This window comes from Nyctereutes procyonoides, unplaced genomic scaffold (genome assembly GCF_905146905.1).
Source record: "Nyctereutes procyonoides isolate TBG_1078 unplaced genomic scaffold, NYPRO_anot_genome, whole genome shotgun sequence".
Classification (NCBI taxonomy): domain Eukaryota; kingdom Metazoa; phylum Chordata; class Mammalia; order Carnivora; family Canidae; genus Nyctereutes; species Nyctereutes procyonoides.
The window spans coordinates 11,442,902-11,460,766 of record NW_026575025.1 but is presented as its reverse complement, the minus strand read 5'-3'; the positions used below and the strand labels follow the sequence as shown (position 1 = coordinate 11,460,766).

General features: G+C 52.8%; 2 protein-coding genes across 4 annotated transcripts; one reads left to right on the top strand and one right to left on the bottom strand.

Annotated features, from left to right (window-relative positions):
- The first annotated feature begins 143 nt into the window (after positions 1-143).
- Positions 144-4,390, top strand: SAC3D1 (SAC3 domain containing 1). Of its 3 annotated transcripts, none has more exons than XM_055315235.1 (3): positions 144-625; positions 848-1,428; positions 2,912-4,390. In XM_055315235.1, exons 2-3 carry the CDS (start codon positions 855-857, stop codon positions 3,412-3,414), a joined length of 1,077 nt encoding a protein of 358 aa, XP_055171210.1. In that variant the 5' UTR covers positions 144-625; positions 848-854; the 3' UTR covers positions 3,415-4,390. The 3 variants fall into 3 exon arrangements, with proteins under 3 accessions (XP_055171210.1, XP_055171209.1, XP_055171208.1); XM_055315234.1 differs by having other exon boundaries at positions 144-637; XM_055315233.1 differs by having other exon boundaries at positions 145-1,428.
- On the bottom strand, positions 3,755-15,973 carry NAALADL1 (N-acetylated alpha-linked acidic dipeptidase like 1). The gene is made up of 18 exons (XM_055315236.1): positions 15,640-15,973; positions 15,376-15,548; positions 15,173-15,294; positions 14,720-14,842; positions 12,595-12,878; positions 12,405-12,509; positions 10,685-10,770; positions 10,420-10,539; positions 6,513-6,598; positions 6,367-6,430; positions 6,217-6,284; positions 5,881-5,972; positions 5,704-5,794; positions 5,091-5,172; positions 4,835-5,008; positions 4,672-4,759; positions 4,469-4,561; positions 3,755-3,941 (listed from the first exon to the last, which is right to left on the bottom strand). Exons 1-18 carry the CDS (start codon positions 15,831-15,833, stop codon positions 3,755-3,757), a joined length of 2,232 nt encoding a protein of 743 aa, XP_055171211.1. The 5' UTR covers positions 15,834-15,973.
- Positions 15,974-17,865: the final 1,892 nt, after the last annotated feature.

Genomic DNA, 17,865 nt, shown 5'->3' with positions numbered 1-17,865 from the left:
CCCATCTAGAACAGGGGTCTGCAAACTGGGGCCTGCATCCACCTGTCTCCCATGGCTTTTTTTTTTTTTTTTTTTTTGTAAGGCCCGTAAACTAGAATGGTTTTTACATTTTTTGATAGCTGGTAGAAAAATCAGTAGTATTCTGTGACAGATGAAAATCACATAAAACTTAAGTGTCTAAAAATTCTGTTGGAACACAGCCACACTCATTCATTTCATCTTGTCTGTGGCGGCTTTCCCACCACGCCAGCAGGTTGCCTAGTTGCGACCTGCAAATTCCTTTGCAGAAAAAGTTTGCTGACACCTGATCTAGAAAATGGGGAGAATAGTCTCCAGGGAAAGGAGTAGAGAGTGACAGTAAGGCCAATTGAACCAGGCTATCTGGTGACGGGGAGGAGGAAGTAGAACCCGTGTTAGGGTTACCCATCGGGGGCGGTACCCAAAGGCTGAGCGGGAGTTACGCGGGCTGAAGCCCGGGAGGGCGTGGCCCCGCCCCTCCGGCAAAGTGATTGGTCGTGGAGGGACTACATGCTGGTGCATCATGGGAGTGGGACTCTCAGTGGACTGCGCGCAGCGCATCGCGGAGCCTTTAGTAGGCGCCGGAGTCGGCAGTGGCGGCGCTGAAGTACCACGCGGGGTATCTCGGGAGGCCCGCTCCAGGCCTCGTGGGAGGGACAAGGCCCGGGGAGAGGACTGCGGGGGCGGGGTAGGGCGGCTAGGCGGGGCCCGGCTGGGATCACCCCGCCGGGTCGCTGGAGCCCGGGCCGGCCCGGCCCGCTCCCGGATAGAATGGGGCGAGTGGCTGCCCCCGGCTCCGGGATGCTGAGAGCCTGTCCTTTCCCTTCAGCGCCCCCATGCCCGGCTGCGAGTTGCCCGTGGGCACCTGCCCGGACATGTGCCCGGCCGCCGAGCGCGCCGAGCGCGAAAAGGAGCGCCGCTTGCACCGCTTCGAGGTGGCGCCCGGGTGCCGCAGCGACCCGCCCCGCGCGGACCCGCAGCGCGCCGTGAAGGAGTACCAACGGCCGGCTGCCGGCAAGCCGCGGCCCCTGCCGAGCCAGCTGCGTCCGCCGAGGGTGCTGCTGGCCACCGTGCGCTACCTGGCCGGCGAGGTGGCCGAGCGCGCCGATGCATCCCGCGCCGAGGTGGCCAGCTTCGTGGCGGATAGGTTGCGTGCGGTGCGGCTGGACCTCGCCCTGCAGGGCGCGGACGGCGTCGAGGCGGCGGCGGTGCTGGAGGCGGCGCTGGCCGTGCTGCTGGCAGTGGTGGCGCGGCTGGGACCCGACGGGACGCGCGGGCCAGCGGACCCGGTGCTGCTGCAGGCCCAGGTGCAGGAGGGCTTCGGTTCTCTGCGGCGCTGCTACGCGCAGGGCGCCGGGTCGCGTCCCCGCCAGGCCGCCTTCCAGGGTCTCTTTCTGCTCTATAACCTGGGTGAGTCGGAGTCTGGGCGGCAGGACCGCGGGGGTGCGGGGGGTTAGTTAGGGTAGGGGAGGGTGCCTCCACGGGGACAGCGGAGGCCGAGGAAGGAAAGAGAAGCTTTAGAGTCTCACCATTAGCTCCCTCCTCATCCCTAACTTGTTTTTTTTTTTTTATTTTTTTAAGATTTTATTTATTCCTGAGAGACACATAGAAGAGAGAGGCAAAGACATAGGCAGATGGAGAAGCAGGCTCCCCACAAGGAGCCCGATGTGGGACTCGATTCCAGCATCCTGGGATCACGCCCTGGGCCAAAGGCAGATGCTCTACCGCTGAGCCACCCAGGTGTCCCCCTAACTTCTAAATGGGTATTGAGTTAATGAGCAACACCCACCAATCCCCGACGTGGGCCTTCTGGCCTGTCCCTTCCCCTATTTGGGTCTCAAATTTTTTTTTTTTCCTAATAAAAGTGGAGAGGACGGAGTTGGAACGGAAAAATTGGCCTGGTGATTTTCAAACTTTTTAAGACTTTCATCAGTGTTGCAAAGCAGCCAAGAACATATCCCCATGAATGTCTCAGACATTAGATCCTTCCTATGGATGGATGGTGCATTCTAATAAGTTTTATTTTTTTATTTATTTTATTTTATTTATTTTATTTTATATTTTATTTTTTTATTTTGTTTTATATTTTATTTTATTTTATTTATTTTATTTTATTTATTTAATTTTATTTATTTTATTTAATTTTATATTTTATTTTATATTTTATTTTATTTATTTTGTATTTTATTTTATATTTTATTTTATTTATTTTATTTATTTTATTTTATTTTATTATTTTATTTATTTTATTGTAATAAAATGATCTTGATTTCAAAACTTACTAATGGGCCAGAAGCCTCAGTTTACAAAAGTGGCCCAAGGTTCCGGTGTCCGTGATTCTCCTGAAAGGGAAGCAGGGGCAGAATGTCCTCAAAGCAAAGGCCTTACCAGGTAGATAGATAGGGAAGAGATGTGGTAGAGCCAGCTTCTTAATCTGTGCAGCCCCTGGAGCAGTGCGGAAAGGGCTGGGTTTGAAGTCAGAAAACTTGAATTTTGTTGTATTGAATTCTACTACATTCGAACTCTAAGTCTTTGACAAGTCATGAAATTATCTGGGTCTGTCTCCCTCATCCAAAAACAATGCCTCCCTTTATTAGGAGGATTCAGACTGTTTGAAAGGGCTTAGAATAGGCTCAGGAAGCAGCTGATAGAGAAAAGGGGACCTAAGGGGAACTTGGCCCCCCCGGGGAGGGGGGGTGCCCAGAGTGGAAGGTAGGTGGGCCAAGGCTGGAGATGAGCTTGGTGGTAGGCCAGGGGAGGTGGGCGAGGTGGGCGTGGCAGAGGACCCCAGCTGGTGGGAGGGTAGATGGGGGTTGGCCTAAGCAGATGGGGTGCCAGGCGGGCGGGGCCCTGGAGAGACTCTGGAATTCTCACCTGGGCACCTCCCTTACAGGCTCCGTGGAGGCCCTTCACGAGGTTCTACAGCTACCTGATGCCCTGCGTTCCTGCCCGGCCCTGCGCAGGGCCCTGGCTGTGGACTCGGCCTTTCGCGAAGGCAACACTGCCCGCCTATTCCGCCTGCTGCGGATCCTGCCCTACCTGCAGAGCTGTGCTGTGAGGTGCCACATCGGCCGTGCCCGCCGAGGAGCCCTGGCCCGCCTTGCTCATGCCCTGAGCACCCCCAAAGGCCAGACCTTGCCCCTGGGCTTCATAGTCCACCTGCTGGCCCTGGATGGGCCTGAAGAGGCACGGGACCTGTGCCAGGCCCACGGACTGCCCTTGGATGGACAGGAAAGAGTTGTGTTTCTTAGGGGTCATTACACTGAGGAAGGGCTGCCACCTGCTGGGACCTGCAAAGTGTTGGTAGGGAGCAAACTCGCAGGGCGCACCCTGGAGGAGGTGGTCATGGCAGAGGAGGAAGATGAGGGTGTGGACAGACCCAAGTCCCCAGCATGAGGAGGAGCTGTGCACTCTCCCAGCCCAGGACTGGATCCAAGCACTCAGGTTTCTTTTTTCATAATTCCTACACAATAAAAGGAACTTGTTTTGTAGGGACAATAACTATGCTTGATTTATTTGGGAGAGGGCAGGGAGGAGTTGAGACATGATAGCCATATGGGGGAAAAGAGCTCAGAGTAGCCGTACTGGGACTAAGCTGTTGCCTCAGAAGCTTGATAGGGTTCTGTGATTGTCCTCAAATTGGCATCAAGGGAGACTGGGTAATAACCCCCCCCCCAAAAAAAAAAAAAAACTGGAATGGGAGAAGGTTAAGATGAAGGATGGTGGGGAGCTGGGGTCAGAAGTCAGCCACAGGCCTTAGGGTGGCTGCTGCGCCCTCCAGGGCCACCACCAAGATGCTGAGCTGCCTTTGCACTTCAGCCCAGGCGGGAGATCCAAGGCTTGTGTTCATGGCCCTGGAGCAGGCATTAGCCAGGCCTGGAAATGTGGCCACGGAGCCGGTGCGGGGTGCCCAGAGCACATGGCTGATAGGAGATATGGGGGAGAAGCAAAGTCATTTGGGAAACGGAGAAGAGAGGAGCTTCAGCCTAGAACAGGCTCTTGTCCTGTATACAGCTAGGCACAAAGTGCCTCCCCACCGTCTCTGAAAGCTGGGGACCTTACAGCAATGGCCCTAAGAGATCTAGGCTACGGTCCCAAGGTGACCTTGACTGATTTGCCTCCCATCCTTTGAGCGTGATTCCCCAGCTAACAGCAAAGGCCAGCAAAACTCTTAGATTCTCCTCCCTCGGGATCCCTGGGTGGCCCAGTGGTTTAGCACCTGCATTCGGCCCAGGGCATGATCCTGGAGTCCCAGGATGGAGTCCCACATTGGGCTCCCTGCATGGAGCCTGCTACTCCCTCTGCCTGTGTCTCTGCCTCTGTGTGTGTGTGTTTCTCATGAATAAATAAATAAAATCTTTAAATAAAAAAAGATTGTCCTCCCTGAGATGGGTGCCCATTGCCCAGCCTCTCCCCATGGCACTTCCCAAGAACTTTGGAGCAGGCTCACCTGTAGTAGCGTTCTTCTGGGAAGGCTCGTGGGTTTAGGAAGGTCCGTTCCAAGAGCATAAGCTGGTCATTGAGCATCCGGACCTGCAGGGGGCTGGAAATGGCAGGACCATCTCATCACCCTGGAACTAGCAGCCCAGCTGCCAGCCTGCATCCTACCCTGGATGCCACCCTCCCAGACATCTGTTTGGTGCCCTTGCTCACTCAGGGGTGGCCTTCTGAAGCGCTGATATGCGTTGATCCAAGGCCCCAGCTGCCCCCTCAAACTTCTCCACTGCGGTCACCAGAGGTACTGTTGGGAACAGCCAGCATCTTAGCCCTGGAGGTGCAGGGCTCCCCGTACCTTCATGTCAAGGGGGCTCCATACCCAGGCTGATGCTGTGCTGCTCCAATAGAACCCCAAGGTTCTGCTGGGCAGCCTGCAGAAAACTTCGGAGCGTCTCTCCATAGTCACTGACGTTAAGAGGAAGGAAGAGGCTGTCGCTGAGCCTGAGAAGCACACTCCCTGCTGTCCGGGCCACAGCCTGGTGGCTGCTGAAGCCTGCAGGGAGGGTGACCAGGCCAGGGCTCAGTCTTCAGCCATCCTCCCCCAGCCTCAGGATTCCCCTTTCCCCACTCCTCACCGGGGTCCACAAATTTGTCCACATAGCCAAAGGTGTCGAAGGCTGTGTGGTAGGTGGGGTAGATCCTGGCTGAGGTCTTGCTCTAGGGGAATAAGGCCAAGATGACAGGCTTGGGATGAGAAGTCGGAGGAGTTGTACCAACAGTGAACTCTACAACACGGGAATGCTACATCCATGAGATAGGTTCTAGAATTCATACTTTACAGAGGAGGATACTAAGATCTCTGGAATCAGAATGCCTCTTTTAAGATTTTCTTTTTTAAAATTATCTCTATACCCAACATAGGGTTTGAACTCCTGACCCCAAGGTCAACAGTTGCATGCTCCACTGATTGAGCTAGCCAGGTGCCCCAGGATGCTTTTTAAGTCAATATCATCCTCCAACTAACTGGCAGTGTGTCACACACACCCCTCATAATGCATATCACAGTGTTGTATTTTAAATTCAGTAGTATCTTAAATTTAATAAAATAACATTGGCGAGCATAAAGAGATCCTCAGGTTGAGAAACAGCCCAGGGAGCATAGCTAATAAGTGGTGGAGCTGGACTCAGTCTGCACTAGAGAGGATTTAAGAGAGGAAGGGACTGGGGAACAGAAGGGTGGCCACTCACCCGGTCATAAGTGTAGGCGATGTCCATGGAGGAGATGCCCAGGAAGTGAATGAATGGTGCATAGTCGCTACCAGCACCCAGAGAGCCAAGGCTGCAAAATGGAAAGATGGTCAGGCTGAGGGTGCTGGGCCAGACTGCCCCCCTCTCTCAGGGCCCCAGCCCTGGCCATGGGCTCACCTGGGGACCAGGCCATAGACTGGGCTGCTACGGTTGAAATACCGGATCCAGTTGTCATAGATGCTGAGGCCACCCAGGCTTGGTGCGGGGATCTGACCCGGAGGGGAGTTCAGTCTGAGGCTGACCCCTCCCCAGACCCAAGAGGCATCTGCCACCAGGCCCACCCAAGTCTCCATCCTATGCACAGGCCTGCGGGTCCTATAAGGCCTGCGCCCAGCCTCAGCCCCTCTAATAAGTACCAGCTTCAGACCCGTGCCTCCCCTCCATTACCCCTTGAGCCACCCAACCCCCCCACGCCCCGGCAGGGACCATCCTCTCCACCCCACCCCCCTTCACCTGTTTGGAGGCCGCAAAGATGACGCTCTGGACCGGGGGTGTCCCCTGAGCCCTCAAAGTCGCATTGGCTGTGGGAAGATCAGAAAGACTATTCGGGCCGCTGCCCCCTCATTTCCCCTCTCTCCCAGTCAGCCCATCCGCCCCACGTACCAAACACGGAGATGTCCACATTGATGTAGGCCACGGCACGCTCCTGCAGCTTGCTGAAGAATTCCTGCGGGAGGGAGGCCCAACGTGAGCCCAGCCAGGCCCAGCACCGGGATCCTCTCCACAGCCCACCTTGTCTGGCAGCTCACCTCAGTGAATTCTGTGGAGCCAATGAGCCCAAACTCCTCGGCCCCCCAGCTTGCAAACACTATTGATCTGCGGGGACGCCAGGTGCCTGGGGAGAGGGATAAAGGCCTGGAGGTCAGGATCCAGGAGTGGCTTGGAGGAAATTCTGGACTCGGAGAGGAGGAAGGGCCCCTGGGCAGGGCAGCTAGCCACAGGAGGTAGGTCCTGCTGCCTCTCCAGCCTAGCCTTCTCCAGGTGCCATCCTCCTTCCAGCCTCCCGCCTGTGCTGGGACCCTGCTCAAACACTGCCCACAATACCAATCTCAGCTGCTCCCTTCTGCCCCAGTGCCCTGCCTCCCCGTCCTTATAGGTATGCTTTGAGTAGACCTCCGGACCCTCCATCTCCAATTGTCTCCTTCGGGAATCCCAAGCCGAATTCTCCCGCAACCTTCTCCACTCGGTGATAATACATTATCCATCCAATCCTTATAACAACACCTTGAGGGACAGAGCCTTATCTCCATTTCATAGTTGAAACTGAGCGGCCCAAAAGGTAAATGACTCACCCAGAGTTACACAGCTGGTGGGCAGCAGAGCCAGGGTCAAATCTAGGGTCTGGCTCCGGGGTCCAAGGCCCTAACAAATGGTCCATACTGCCTCTCACAGGCTCTGGCAGCCTCCTTTTCATCTCTAGTCTCTGCCCACATCGCTCTTGCCATGGTCTCCAGCCACCTCTGGGCAGCCCTGGCTCCCTTGCCCCTTACGTCCTCCAGACCCCTCAGCTTCCACAGCACTACATGTTCCCAGTTGTGCTTCCAACTTGAGCTCCAACTCAGTACCCTTTGACCATTTATCAGCTTTTCATTTTATTTTTTAAAATAGGCTCCATGCATAGAGCCCAGCATGGGGCTTAAACTCATGACCCTGAGATCAAGACCTGAGCTGAACTGCTTGAGCCAGTCAGACACCCCTCTCAGCCTTTTGATTGATCGACTGATTGATTGATTTTTGAAGATTCTATTTATTTGAGAGAGAGAGAGAGAGAGAGAGAGAGAGAGAGAGAGAGACAGCACCAGCAGGGGGAGCAGCAGAGGGAGAGGGAGCAGCAGACTCCCTGCTGAGCAGGGAGCCAGAGGTGGGGCTTGATCCCAGAACCCCAGGACCATGACCCAACCTAAAGGCAGATGCTTAACCAATTGAATCACCCAGGCGCCCCTTAGTTTTTTTTTGTTTGTTTGTTTTAAATGAAAATTGTAAAAGTATGTAAGGATTATACGCTTGCAATAACAAATTTTCACACTCTTTCCTGCCCCAAATGCATAACCTGTATCTAATCAGATGAATCCAAATTGAGGGACACTCAACAAAATAATACCAGGATCATAAAAGACAAGAACTAAGGAACTATTACAGATGATACATGCCATTACCATACATGCAATGTGTGATCCTGGATTGGCCCTCGGATCTGAAATTTCCTTTTGTTCTAAAGGTCATTATAAGAACAATCAGCAACATTGTTAATTTCCTGATTCTGATCATTATACGGCGGCCATGAAAGAAAACGTCCTTATTTTTAGGAAATACACAGTGATATGTTTATGGGTAAAGGTGCAGCATCTCTGCAACTCTCAAACACTCCAGAAAACCATGTAAAAAGAGCCAAGGTGGTAAAATCTTAATATCAGGAGTATCCGGCTTCTTTGTACTATTTTGGCAACTCTCTTATAAGTCTGAAATTACTTCAAAATAAAACACTTTAACAACAATAGAGGCAGAAATTCCTACACTACCAGAGGGGGTAAAGCCACAAGCCCAGCTTCTCTCCGCAAGCTAGTCCGTTATCAGTTGATCTTAACCACACCTGTGGTTTCACATGTCATTTATGCCACCAACTCCCCAGTTTATCTCTAGAGTCTCTTTCCTGACCTTGGAGACCAGCACTTGCAACTGCCTGCTTGCCCTCTCCCTGAGAAATGTCTCTTAGGCACCTCAAAAGCACCATGTGAAGGGGCATGCATGTATAAAGATGTAATTTGTGACATCAGTACCATAAACGAGAAGGACAGAGCTTTATAGAAGTAGAACTTTTGTATGAGATTAAGTGGGTATCAATTCAAATTATATAGTTGTAACTTTAAGATGTTACATGTACTGGAAGATGAAAAAGTTCTAGACATGGATGGTGGTGATGGGTGCACAACACTGAATATACTTAATGCCACTTAACTGTACACTTAAAAATGGTTAGGAAGGTAAACTTTAGAGGCGCCTGGGTGGCTCAGTCGGTTGAGCGTCTGACACTTAATTTCAGCTTGGGTCATGAACTAGGGGTTATGGGATTGAACCCCATGTTGGGCTGCGTGCTGGGAGTGGAGCCTGCTTGGGATTCTCTCCCTGCCTCTCTCTCTCCCTCTCTCTCTAAAAAAAATTAAATTAAAAATAAAATTTTGGGCAGCCCTGGTGGCTGAGCGGTTTAGCGCCGCCTTCAGCCCAGAGTGTGATCCTGGAGACCTGGGATCCAGTCCCGCGTCGGGCTCGCCGCATGGAGCCTGCTTCTCCCTCTACCTGTGTCTCTGCCTCTCTCTCTATGTCTCTCATGCATGCATAAATAAAATCTTTTTTAAAAATTGTTTTTTAAAGAGAAAAAGAAAGGTAAATTTTATGGTATGCATATTTTACAATTTTTAAAAAGCTAAAAAAAATAACATGTGAAGAACTGAATTCATATTCTTCCCCCTAGATCTGCTCTCTGACCTTGATTTGCTTTTCCTTTTTTTTTTTTAAGATTTTATTTATTTATTCATGAGAGAGAGAGAGAGAGAGAGAGAGGCAGAGACACAGGCAGAGACACAGGCAGAGGGAGAAGCAGGCTCAGCCCAACATGGGCTCAATCCTGGGTCTCCAGGATCAGGCCCTGGGCCAAAGGCAGGTACCAAATTGCTGAGCCACCCAGGCTGCGCCTAATTTGGTTTTCATAAATATTACTGCCATACACTAGGTTGCTCAAACCAGAAATCAAGGATCCAGGAGTCCTCCACTTGTCATCTCCCTTACCTCTGTCACCAAAGACCTCCTTCCCACTGCTCCCTCCTTGGTACAAAACACACTATCCCTCCTGGCCCTGAGGATGACAAGGCCTCTGACTGGATGACAAGCCCCCACTCCACCCCCCCATCCCTCCACCCCTACCCCATCCTCCATCTGCCACCGCTGCCACAGGGCCAGCCTCCTCACAACCTCCCCAACTGGAACAGGAGAAAGTGTTTACAATCAAGACTCCATCATGTCACTCTTTTGATTAGAATCCCACACCATCTTCCCACCAACCTCACACTGAACTCCCAACTCCCCAGCTGGGCTGCCACCTGGTCCAGGCCCTCCTCTCCACATGCTATGCCCTCCACCTGGATCACCACCTCACCCCAAACTGCCAGCTCCGGAGGGAAGCCTTCCTGAGCTGGGCCTTGTACCAGGACAGCCCCTTGGACATTTTCCCTTATAATAGCGGGGACCACAGTTGTCTTTACACGCAGCAACTCAGATGTTCACAGTGGGGCGTGCGGGGGCGGGGGGGGGTCTGGTCTGCTGCACCCAGAACTGGCTTGGCACATGGTAGGCACAAGGCATGTATGTTGAGTTAAATCCCTGCCTCAACTGGGCTGAAGCTCCCCGAAGGCAGAACCTGGGCACCCCCTTCTCACAACCGCACCTGGCCTCACTCCATGGGAGGGGCACACGGCCTCTCAGAAGCCACTGCACGAACTCTCCATATCCCCCCGGGCTCCTCGCAGGGCGGCCCCCAGGGCCCTCGGGCCGGGCACAGTGGGCCCGGGCGCTGGGCGGGAGCGGCTGGGGCAGGACTCCTGCGCGCGAGGTGTGGGTGGCCGCCTGCGCAGAGCCCCTAGACCGCGGACCGGGCTGCCTCACCTTTCTTCAGCAGGGTCCCCAGGACCCGGGAGAGCTCGAGGAGGACAGCCGTGCCACTGCTGGGGTCCACGGCCCCGTGTACCCAGCTGTCCCGGTGGTTCCCGTACAGGACATAGCGGTCTGGCAGGAGCGGCAGAGACCAGAGACCGGGTTAGGAGGGAGATGGGTGGGGCCAGCCGGGCGGGCGCGGGGTGGGGGGCACGGCCAGAGGGCCCTGGGGGCGGGGCAGGCCGGGAGTCTCTGGGAGCCCCGAGGGGGCGCTCACCTGGCTCCACCGCCCCACGGATGATCCCCAGGACGTTGGAGGAGTTCCGCAGCTCCAGGCGGTTGTAGACACTCACGTTCACCTGGCTTGGGGAGCCAAGGGGGCAACCAGAGTCTTGGCCCTGCCCACTCCCTCCCCCCATGCGGGGGAAACTGAGGCCCAGGGCGAGAAAGTTAATCCAATGATCAAAGACCTTTCTTAGGCCGCAAGCAAACCCCAAAACTTTTTGTTGGCTTTTTCCTGTGCTGCCTCCCACACCCCCTGCTCCCCCTTGCTCCCCACACTGGCCTCAGGCTGGAAGCCCTTCCTCCATTGAAGTTACTGTTTTAAAGCAAAGTTTACAGTGTCAGTTAGCTGCCCAGACCCTGTCTCCACCCTTCCTCCACCCCACCCTGAGGAGTCAGGAGAAGCTGGGGGAGTCAGAAGAGCTTCTGGGGGCTCTGCTCACCCGACTCTGCTCTTGGCCAGCCTGGAAGATGGAACGAGGGCAGAGGAAAGAAGATGCACAGCCCAAGGGGTTCTCATTTCCTTAGGCTGTGAGCTCTGAGCCCTAGTCCCAACCCTGCCTGCATCCTGGGACCTCTCCAGACCCCAGGCTAAGACCAGGTCCCCCATCGCGCTGGGTGTGTGGATTCCAGCAAAGGAGTCAGAAAAATGCTATGACTCCACAGACCCCTTGTGGGGGACCCCAACTTAGGCTGAGGATTGGGTGTGTTGGATGCTCATGGTACCCCTGCCAGGCCTCTTTATTTATTTTATTTATTTATTTTATTTTATTTTATTATTTATTCATGAGAGACAGAGAGAGAGAGAGAGAGAGAGAGGGAGAGCACATACACAGGCAGAGGGTGAAGAGGACTCCATGCAGGGAGCCTGATGTGGGACTCGATCCTGGGACACCAGGATCATGCCCTGGGTCGAAGGCAGGCGCTAAACTGCTGAGCCACTCAGGGATCCCCCTCAGCCAAGCCTCTTTGCTGAGAAGACTCCTTGGACTATTTCCCAAGGACCCTCCACATACACCCTTTCACAAGCCGCCCCTCCTGAGAGGAGGGGGCCCTCTGCCCCTCTCCCCCGTGTACTGCCCACCTGTGTTCTGCTTGACCAGCACAGAAATATTAAATGTACTCTATTCACCAGGAAAAAAAATGGAGCAAGTCCTGTTCTTCTGATTCCAGTTCTTCTCATGGACTCAGGTATTTTTTGGATACCTAGTGTATGCCAGCATCATAGTAGGCTCTGGGCAGTGACTGGACAGACACAGCCCTGCTCTTGTGGGACCTCCCTCCCCTGAAAGAGGCAAACCCCGAGGAAGTAAGCCACTGCAGGCGATGAAGTGGCATGAGAAGGACACTAACAAGTCAACCTGTGAGAGGATACCTAATGGCAGGTTGAGGATGTTGGTCCCAGCTAGGAATGGCAGGAGTGTAGGGAAGGGTGTTCCAGGCAAAGGGAACAGCAAGTGCAGAGGTCTTGGTTTGCACTTGGCATGTTCAAGACAGGAGGTGGCTGGAGAGTGGAGGTCATAGGTGAAGTGGGGGTGAAACTCCACAGGGCCTTGTGGGCCATGCAATTGTTTCACTGGCTTCCCCAAAGACAGGACAGGTATCCCGAGAAAGTTGGGAGACAGAAGAAAGGGAAAGGCTAGGCCTTGAGATGGGCAGGGAAGCCTACCAAGGGAAGAGGAAAGGAGCCTTGAGGAGGAGGAGCCCCATCTCACCTGTCTGCTGGGAAGTCACCATTTGGCTGGAAGCCAGGTCCCAACTTGTAGTCACAACCCAGTGCTCCCTGCCAGGCAGCTGGGGCCGAGGCTCCTTGGAGGTTGCTGGGGAGGAGGTGAAGGATGTGGGGATTGACGGTTGAGGGCCACTGGAGGGTGGGCAGGGGACCCCCAGAGCACCAGAGCTTACCAGAGAAGGATTTTTGCATCTTCGAAGCCAATAGGTTGAGTGGGAATTGGAGGAAATCCAGAGGCAGTATCTGGATCCAGGCGGAAGGAAGAGGGATTGGCTGGAAGGTACGGAGTCAGGGGATCCCCAAAATACTCATAGTAGGAGCCTCGCTCCACCCCTGATGGAGGCAGGCGCCAGGAGTTTGGGAAGGTCTCATTGGTGGAGCTCTGCCCATCATTGATGTCTGCGGGGTCCGTGTACACCAACACCCCAGCGACCCCATGTTTGGCAGCGTTGACAGCCTGCAGGAGGTGGATGAGGCTGTGTTTAGGGGAAGGGGGAGGTGGGCTCAGGTCCTGTTCCCTGCCTCCTTCCTCGCTGTAAAAGATCTACAGGCAAGATGATATTCATACCAATCCTTCACTGCAGCACTGCTTGCAAAAGACCCTGGGGCATAGGCTGGTGATGCTTATCAGTTGTGGCTGGTACAGAAACGGGAGGCAGGGAAATGGAGGCAGGGTGTGCTCCTGCACCCTTGGTTACAGCAGCACCTTCACAGGAACCAACAGGTGGAAGCAGCTCGAGTGTCCACCGACAGAAGGAGTGGACAAGCAAATGTGGTACCCAACGTGCAAGAGACTATTACTCAGTGTTCCAAAGCAAGGAAGCTCTGACACAGCATCGATGGCCCTTGAAAACATTATGTTCAGTGAAGAAGCCAGACACAGAAAGACAAACAGTGTGTGCTTCATCTTATGTGACATTCCTAGAACAGACACATTCATACAGCCTTCAGAAAGAGGGCAAAGGTTACTGGGAGCCTGCGAGGCAGAAGTGGGGAAGTGGGGGTGTGAGTATTTAATGGGCACCGAGTTTCATTTGAAATGATCACGAGTTCTGGGAATGGATAGTGGTAATGGTTGCACAACATTGTGAAGGTACATAACACCCTTACATTATATACTTAGATTTATTTTATGATTAGATTGGTCTTAATTTTATGCTGGTATATTTTAGCACAATAAAAATAAAAGAGTACATCAAAAAAGGAAGAACAAGGACACAATTTATGTACCAATCAAGAATAATCTCTAGAATGTATTATGGTGAAAAAAAGCACAGCTTGAAACAGTGGATATAGTATGCTGCTTCTATAGAAAAAGGGGAAATAAAAATATATATTTTTATGTGCTTCTTCCAAAAGTAACTGTGGGTAGATCGCACATAAACTTAAAAAAAAAAAAAAAAAGAAAAAAGTAGTTACCTCTTCGGAAGGTGGCATTGCAGGAAAACTTTTCAACTCTAGGGTTTTTTTTAAACTGGGAAGTCTATAATCTGTATAATTCCACCACACCTCTTCTCTCTTTTTTTTTTCTTTTCTTTTTTTCAGCTCTTATTATGGGTACTTCATTGAATACAGATAACATAAAATTTACTGCCCTATCCATTTTATAGCACAAAGTTCAGAGGAATTGAAGACATCCACATTATTGCACTGCTGTCACCACCACCCACTGACATCTTCTACTTGCAAACCTGAAACTCTGCAGTTTCACTTAACACTAACTCTCTATTCCCTTTTCTCAGTCTCTACCTTCTTAAATTAGAAGAAAACACACACACACAATTTTTAAAAAAACTACAGATGTGAAATACTTAGTCAAAAGTTTTAGTTGAAAAGATGCAGACTGGGAAGGAGGGCAAGAGAAGGGATTTAAGTTGAATATTCAGAAGAACTACTTTGCTGGAGAACTTAGACTCCCAGCATAGCAAAGCTAAAAATGTGGGCAGCCTGGGTGGCTCAGCGGTTTGGTGCCGCCTTCAGCACAGGGCAGGGCGTGATCCAGGAGTCCGGGGATGGAGTCTGGGTTCCTTGCAAGGAGCCTGCATCTCCCTCTGCCTGTGTCTCTGCCTCTCTCTCTCTCATGAATAAATAAATAAAATCTTAAAAAAAAAAAAAGCTGAAAACTTTGCCTGATGCATTTATTTCCTCAGGCTCCGTGGGGTCAGGGGAGGCATCCAATGGTAACAGCACAAATCCAGCTCCCTGTTCTGGCCTAGCCCAGGGCTCCACACCCCACCCAATGCTGCTCCGCCCCTCCCCCACCCCACCTGGCTGCTTGCACTGGAGACTACCACTCACCTTGGCCCCACGTCCTGTGCCCCCATATCGGGTCAGCGCAATGGTGCCTTCTAATTTGATGCCCTGAGCCTGTAGCTTCATGAAATCTTCTTCTGTTCCCTGGTTGGCATAGACCAGGAGGCCCTAGTCCCAAGAGGAGGTGGTCCTTAGAGCCAGGCCCAGCAAAGAGGGAGTGAGGAAAGGAGAGGGAGGCTGAGTGGCGGGATGATGGATTTGGATTCTATTTTCCCACTTCACCCAGACCTTGTAAGCTCCCCAAGAAGAGAGTCACCCGTGGCTTTCTCTGTGTCCAGATACCCTGAAGCAGGCCTGGTCTTGAGTAGGGGCCATTAGTATTTGTAGAATGACTAGGTGATGGGCAACAGGAGTAGCAATGGAGGAATGGGGGGCAGGGCAAGCTCCTAGGCCAGGAAGGGAGGAGTTGGGGTGGAGGGCAGGATGTTCCAGGCCCACCTGTGGGGTTCCCGGGGGAGCATAGGCTGCGTATGGGGGTACCACATCGGGCCCCCCCTGCTCCCCAGTCAGGTTCTGTTCGCTCTGGCGGCAGGAGAAGAGGACATTCCCGGTGGGACTCACTGTGGAGGAGGAGCAGTGTCAGGGCTGGGCCTGGCAGCTGCCCACCCCACAAGCATCCCCAATCCTGAGCAACAGCTCACCGACAGCCACGCGGTTAGGCTGCTCCCGACTGGGGAAGGACAGCAACACTTCATAGGTGGAGGCCTCAGCTGAGTCCAGGCCTGACTCCGGGTCCCGCCAGCGCTGCAGCAGCAGCTGCACCAGTGCCTCATCTTGGGGGCTAGAGGCCAGGTGAGGCTCCCTGGAGAGTTCTCTGTAGGGTGGAAGGAAGGACAGGACGACCAGGACCAGGGTTAGGGAGGCCTCTCTGGCCCACCAGAGGGGAGGGGAGACAACCATCTCACCTAAGGTTCTCTCGGATCCTGCTGGCATCCAGCTGTTGCATGATGCTCTCAAGGATCTCCAGATCCAGGTCCTGGAAGATGCTGGGAGTTGGTACATCGGCCCCTTTGGGGATGGCAAAGTGGCCCAAGATGATCCCCAGCCCTAAGAGGGCAGCGCCCCCCACTACCCCCCCAAGCACATTCACCCACTGCATCCTATGGAGTCTTAGCAAGCTGGAGTCACTCCTTACAGATGAGTGTTGGTCTAGTTAACCATTACCCTGTGGGTGGCCCTGCCCTTTGGCCTCCAGCTGTCAGGGAGAGTCAGGGAGTGTCAGGGAGCATCCTGCAGGGAGGGCCAGGAGCAGTTACATCTACCTCGATTTTTGCTGTCAGTTACCTGGAAGGGACTCCCCGGGGAGTCAAGCGCACACAGACACACTGAGATCCGGGGAGGGACAAGGTCTCAGCCAGATCTCCCAGTAAAACAGGCCGAGCCAGAACGGGAACTCAGACCCCTGTTCAGAGCAAGACTGGGCCTGCTCCCTACTATCCCCACCTCTGTCTCCTCGGTGTTGTGGAGGCCGAGAAAATTAAGGCCATTCCACTTTAAGTTCAGCGTTATCACAAGTACAGTCATCCCAGGCCCCTGTGAATAAGAGCTGAACTTTACCTTCCATAAGTTACAGGAAGAAAACAGCTTACAGCTTAATGTCCTAGAAAGCCCCATATCATAATAAAAACAGAGCCCAAGCCAAGGGCAGGAAGCCCCTATTAGAATAAGAACAGAGCTCAATGCCCTTGAAGGCCCCATATCAAAATGTAAACACAACTTGAGGAATTGCTCCAGCCCTTCTGGAGGTTCCCTAGACCAGTCCTTAAAACTAAGCTGAAACCCACCTCGGGGTCCAAGTCCCTGCTCCGCTGTGTCAGGTACACTTGGACCCAAGCTCGAGCTTGTAAATAAACCCTCGTGTGTTTGCATCGGTGTCGGCTCCTTAGTGGTTTCTCGGATTCACAATCTTGGGCACAACAGGTGTCATTTGATTTCCAGCATCCCCAGCCCTGGCTGCTTGAGCAGGTTTTGAGCTCAAATGCCATCACCTTGCTAGACATAGGCCATGATTTAGCTTCCCTGAACCTGTTTTCTTAGCTGTAAAATGGGGATAACAGATCTGTTTCACAAAACTGGTGCTGTTTTCATTCAACAAGACCACATCTATAGAAATATATAGCCCAGTGTCTGGCACATAGTGGGAGCTCAGTAAATTTTAGCCACTCCTGCCTCATCTGACTCCCTAAAATGGCAAAGCCTGGAGTTAAAGGAAGAAAGGGCTTCCAGGAGAATTCTCTGTGTGTATCCTGCAGGGGCCCAGCTTATGGGAGGATATGGAACTCTTAGAGAGGGAGGCTGTTCTAGAGGTCAGAGCCAGTAAAGCCCACTTTCTCTTGGTAAGTTGATTTCCTCCTCCATCCCCTGACCCTGTCTGGAATCCATTCATCTGTTCATCCATCCATCCACCTATTTATCCACCCACTCTGCCATTCACTCAACTACCTACTCTTCCATCCATCGATTCATCCATTTATCAATCCATGTATTCACCTGTCCAACCACCCAGCTATCCACCCATCCAGCCATTTACTCACCCACCCATTTATCCATCCCCTTCTATCCACCTATCAACCCACCCTCCCACCTATCCATTATTCACTCCTTCACTAATACCTGCAAGCTTCATGCATTCATTTATCTCTGCAAGACCCATGCTAGGTCCTGAGGAGGAAAAGGTGCCTAGATTCAGGCACTGGGAGATGCAGGGATTCAAGTCCAGCAGGGAGACAAGCGGGCCTTGGACTCAACGATGTGGTAAGTGCCCCTATAAAAGGAGGACCACCAGTGTGTTCCCAGTGGGGAGAATGAGAAATTCTAAGAGGGAACATTTGAGTGGATCTTCCAAGGTTGAGAAGGCATTCAGCAGGCTGAGAGGGCGAGGGGGAGACCATCCATGCAAATCACCCAGCAGGTGCACTGGGAGAGGGAGAGGAAAACACCAAGTACTCAGTACAACTACTGAGCTTTTTCCAGGCCCCATAGAGCCAGGCAGGGTTGGGGAGGTCCCTGGGGCTCAAGCTGTGAGTTCTCCTACCCTCCATAGTCTATCCTGCCTTGGGGCTCTGCCCACCAGGCTGCAGCCCATTGGTTTTCCCAAAGATGCCTGGAGAGCTGGGGGAGTTAGGCCACAG

Excerpts from the sequence above, each read along its gene's own strand:
- SAC3D1 (XM_055315235.1), top strand. The coding sequence starts at position 855 with ATGCCCGGCTGCGAGTTGCCCGTGGGCACCTGCCCGGACATGTGCCCG. Across the intron at positions 1,429-2,911 it reads CTTTCTGCTCTATAACCTGG|GCTCCGTGGAGGCCCTTCAC; the intron begins GTGAGTCGGAGT and ends CCTCCCTTACAG.
- NAALADL1 (XM_055315236.1), bottom strand. The coding sequence starts at position 15,833 with ATGCAGTGGGTGAATGTGCTTGGGGGGGTAGTGGGGGGCGCTGCCCTC. Across the intron at positions 12,879-14,719 it reads GCACAGGACGTGGGGCCAAG|GCTGTCAACGCTGCCAAACA; the intron begins GTGAGTGGTAGT and ends CACCTCCTGCAG. Across the intron at positions 10,771-12,404 it reads GGTGACTTCCCAGCAGACAG|CCAGGTGAACGTGAGTGTCT; the intron begins GTGAGATGGGGC and ends TGGCTCCCCAAG.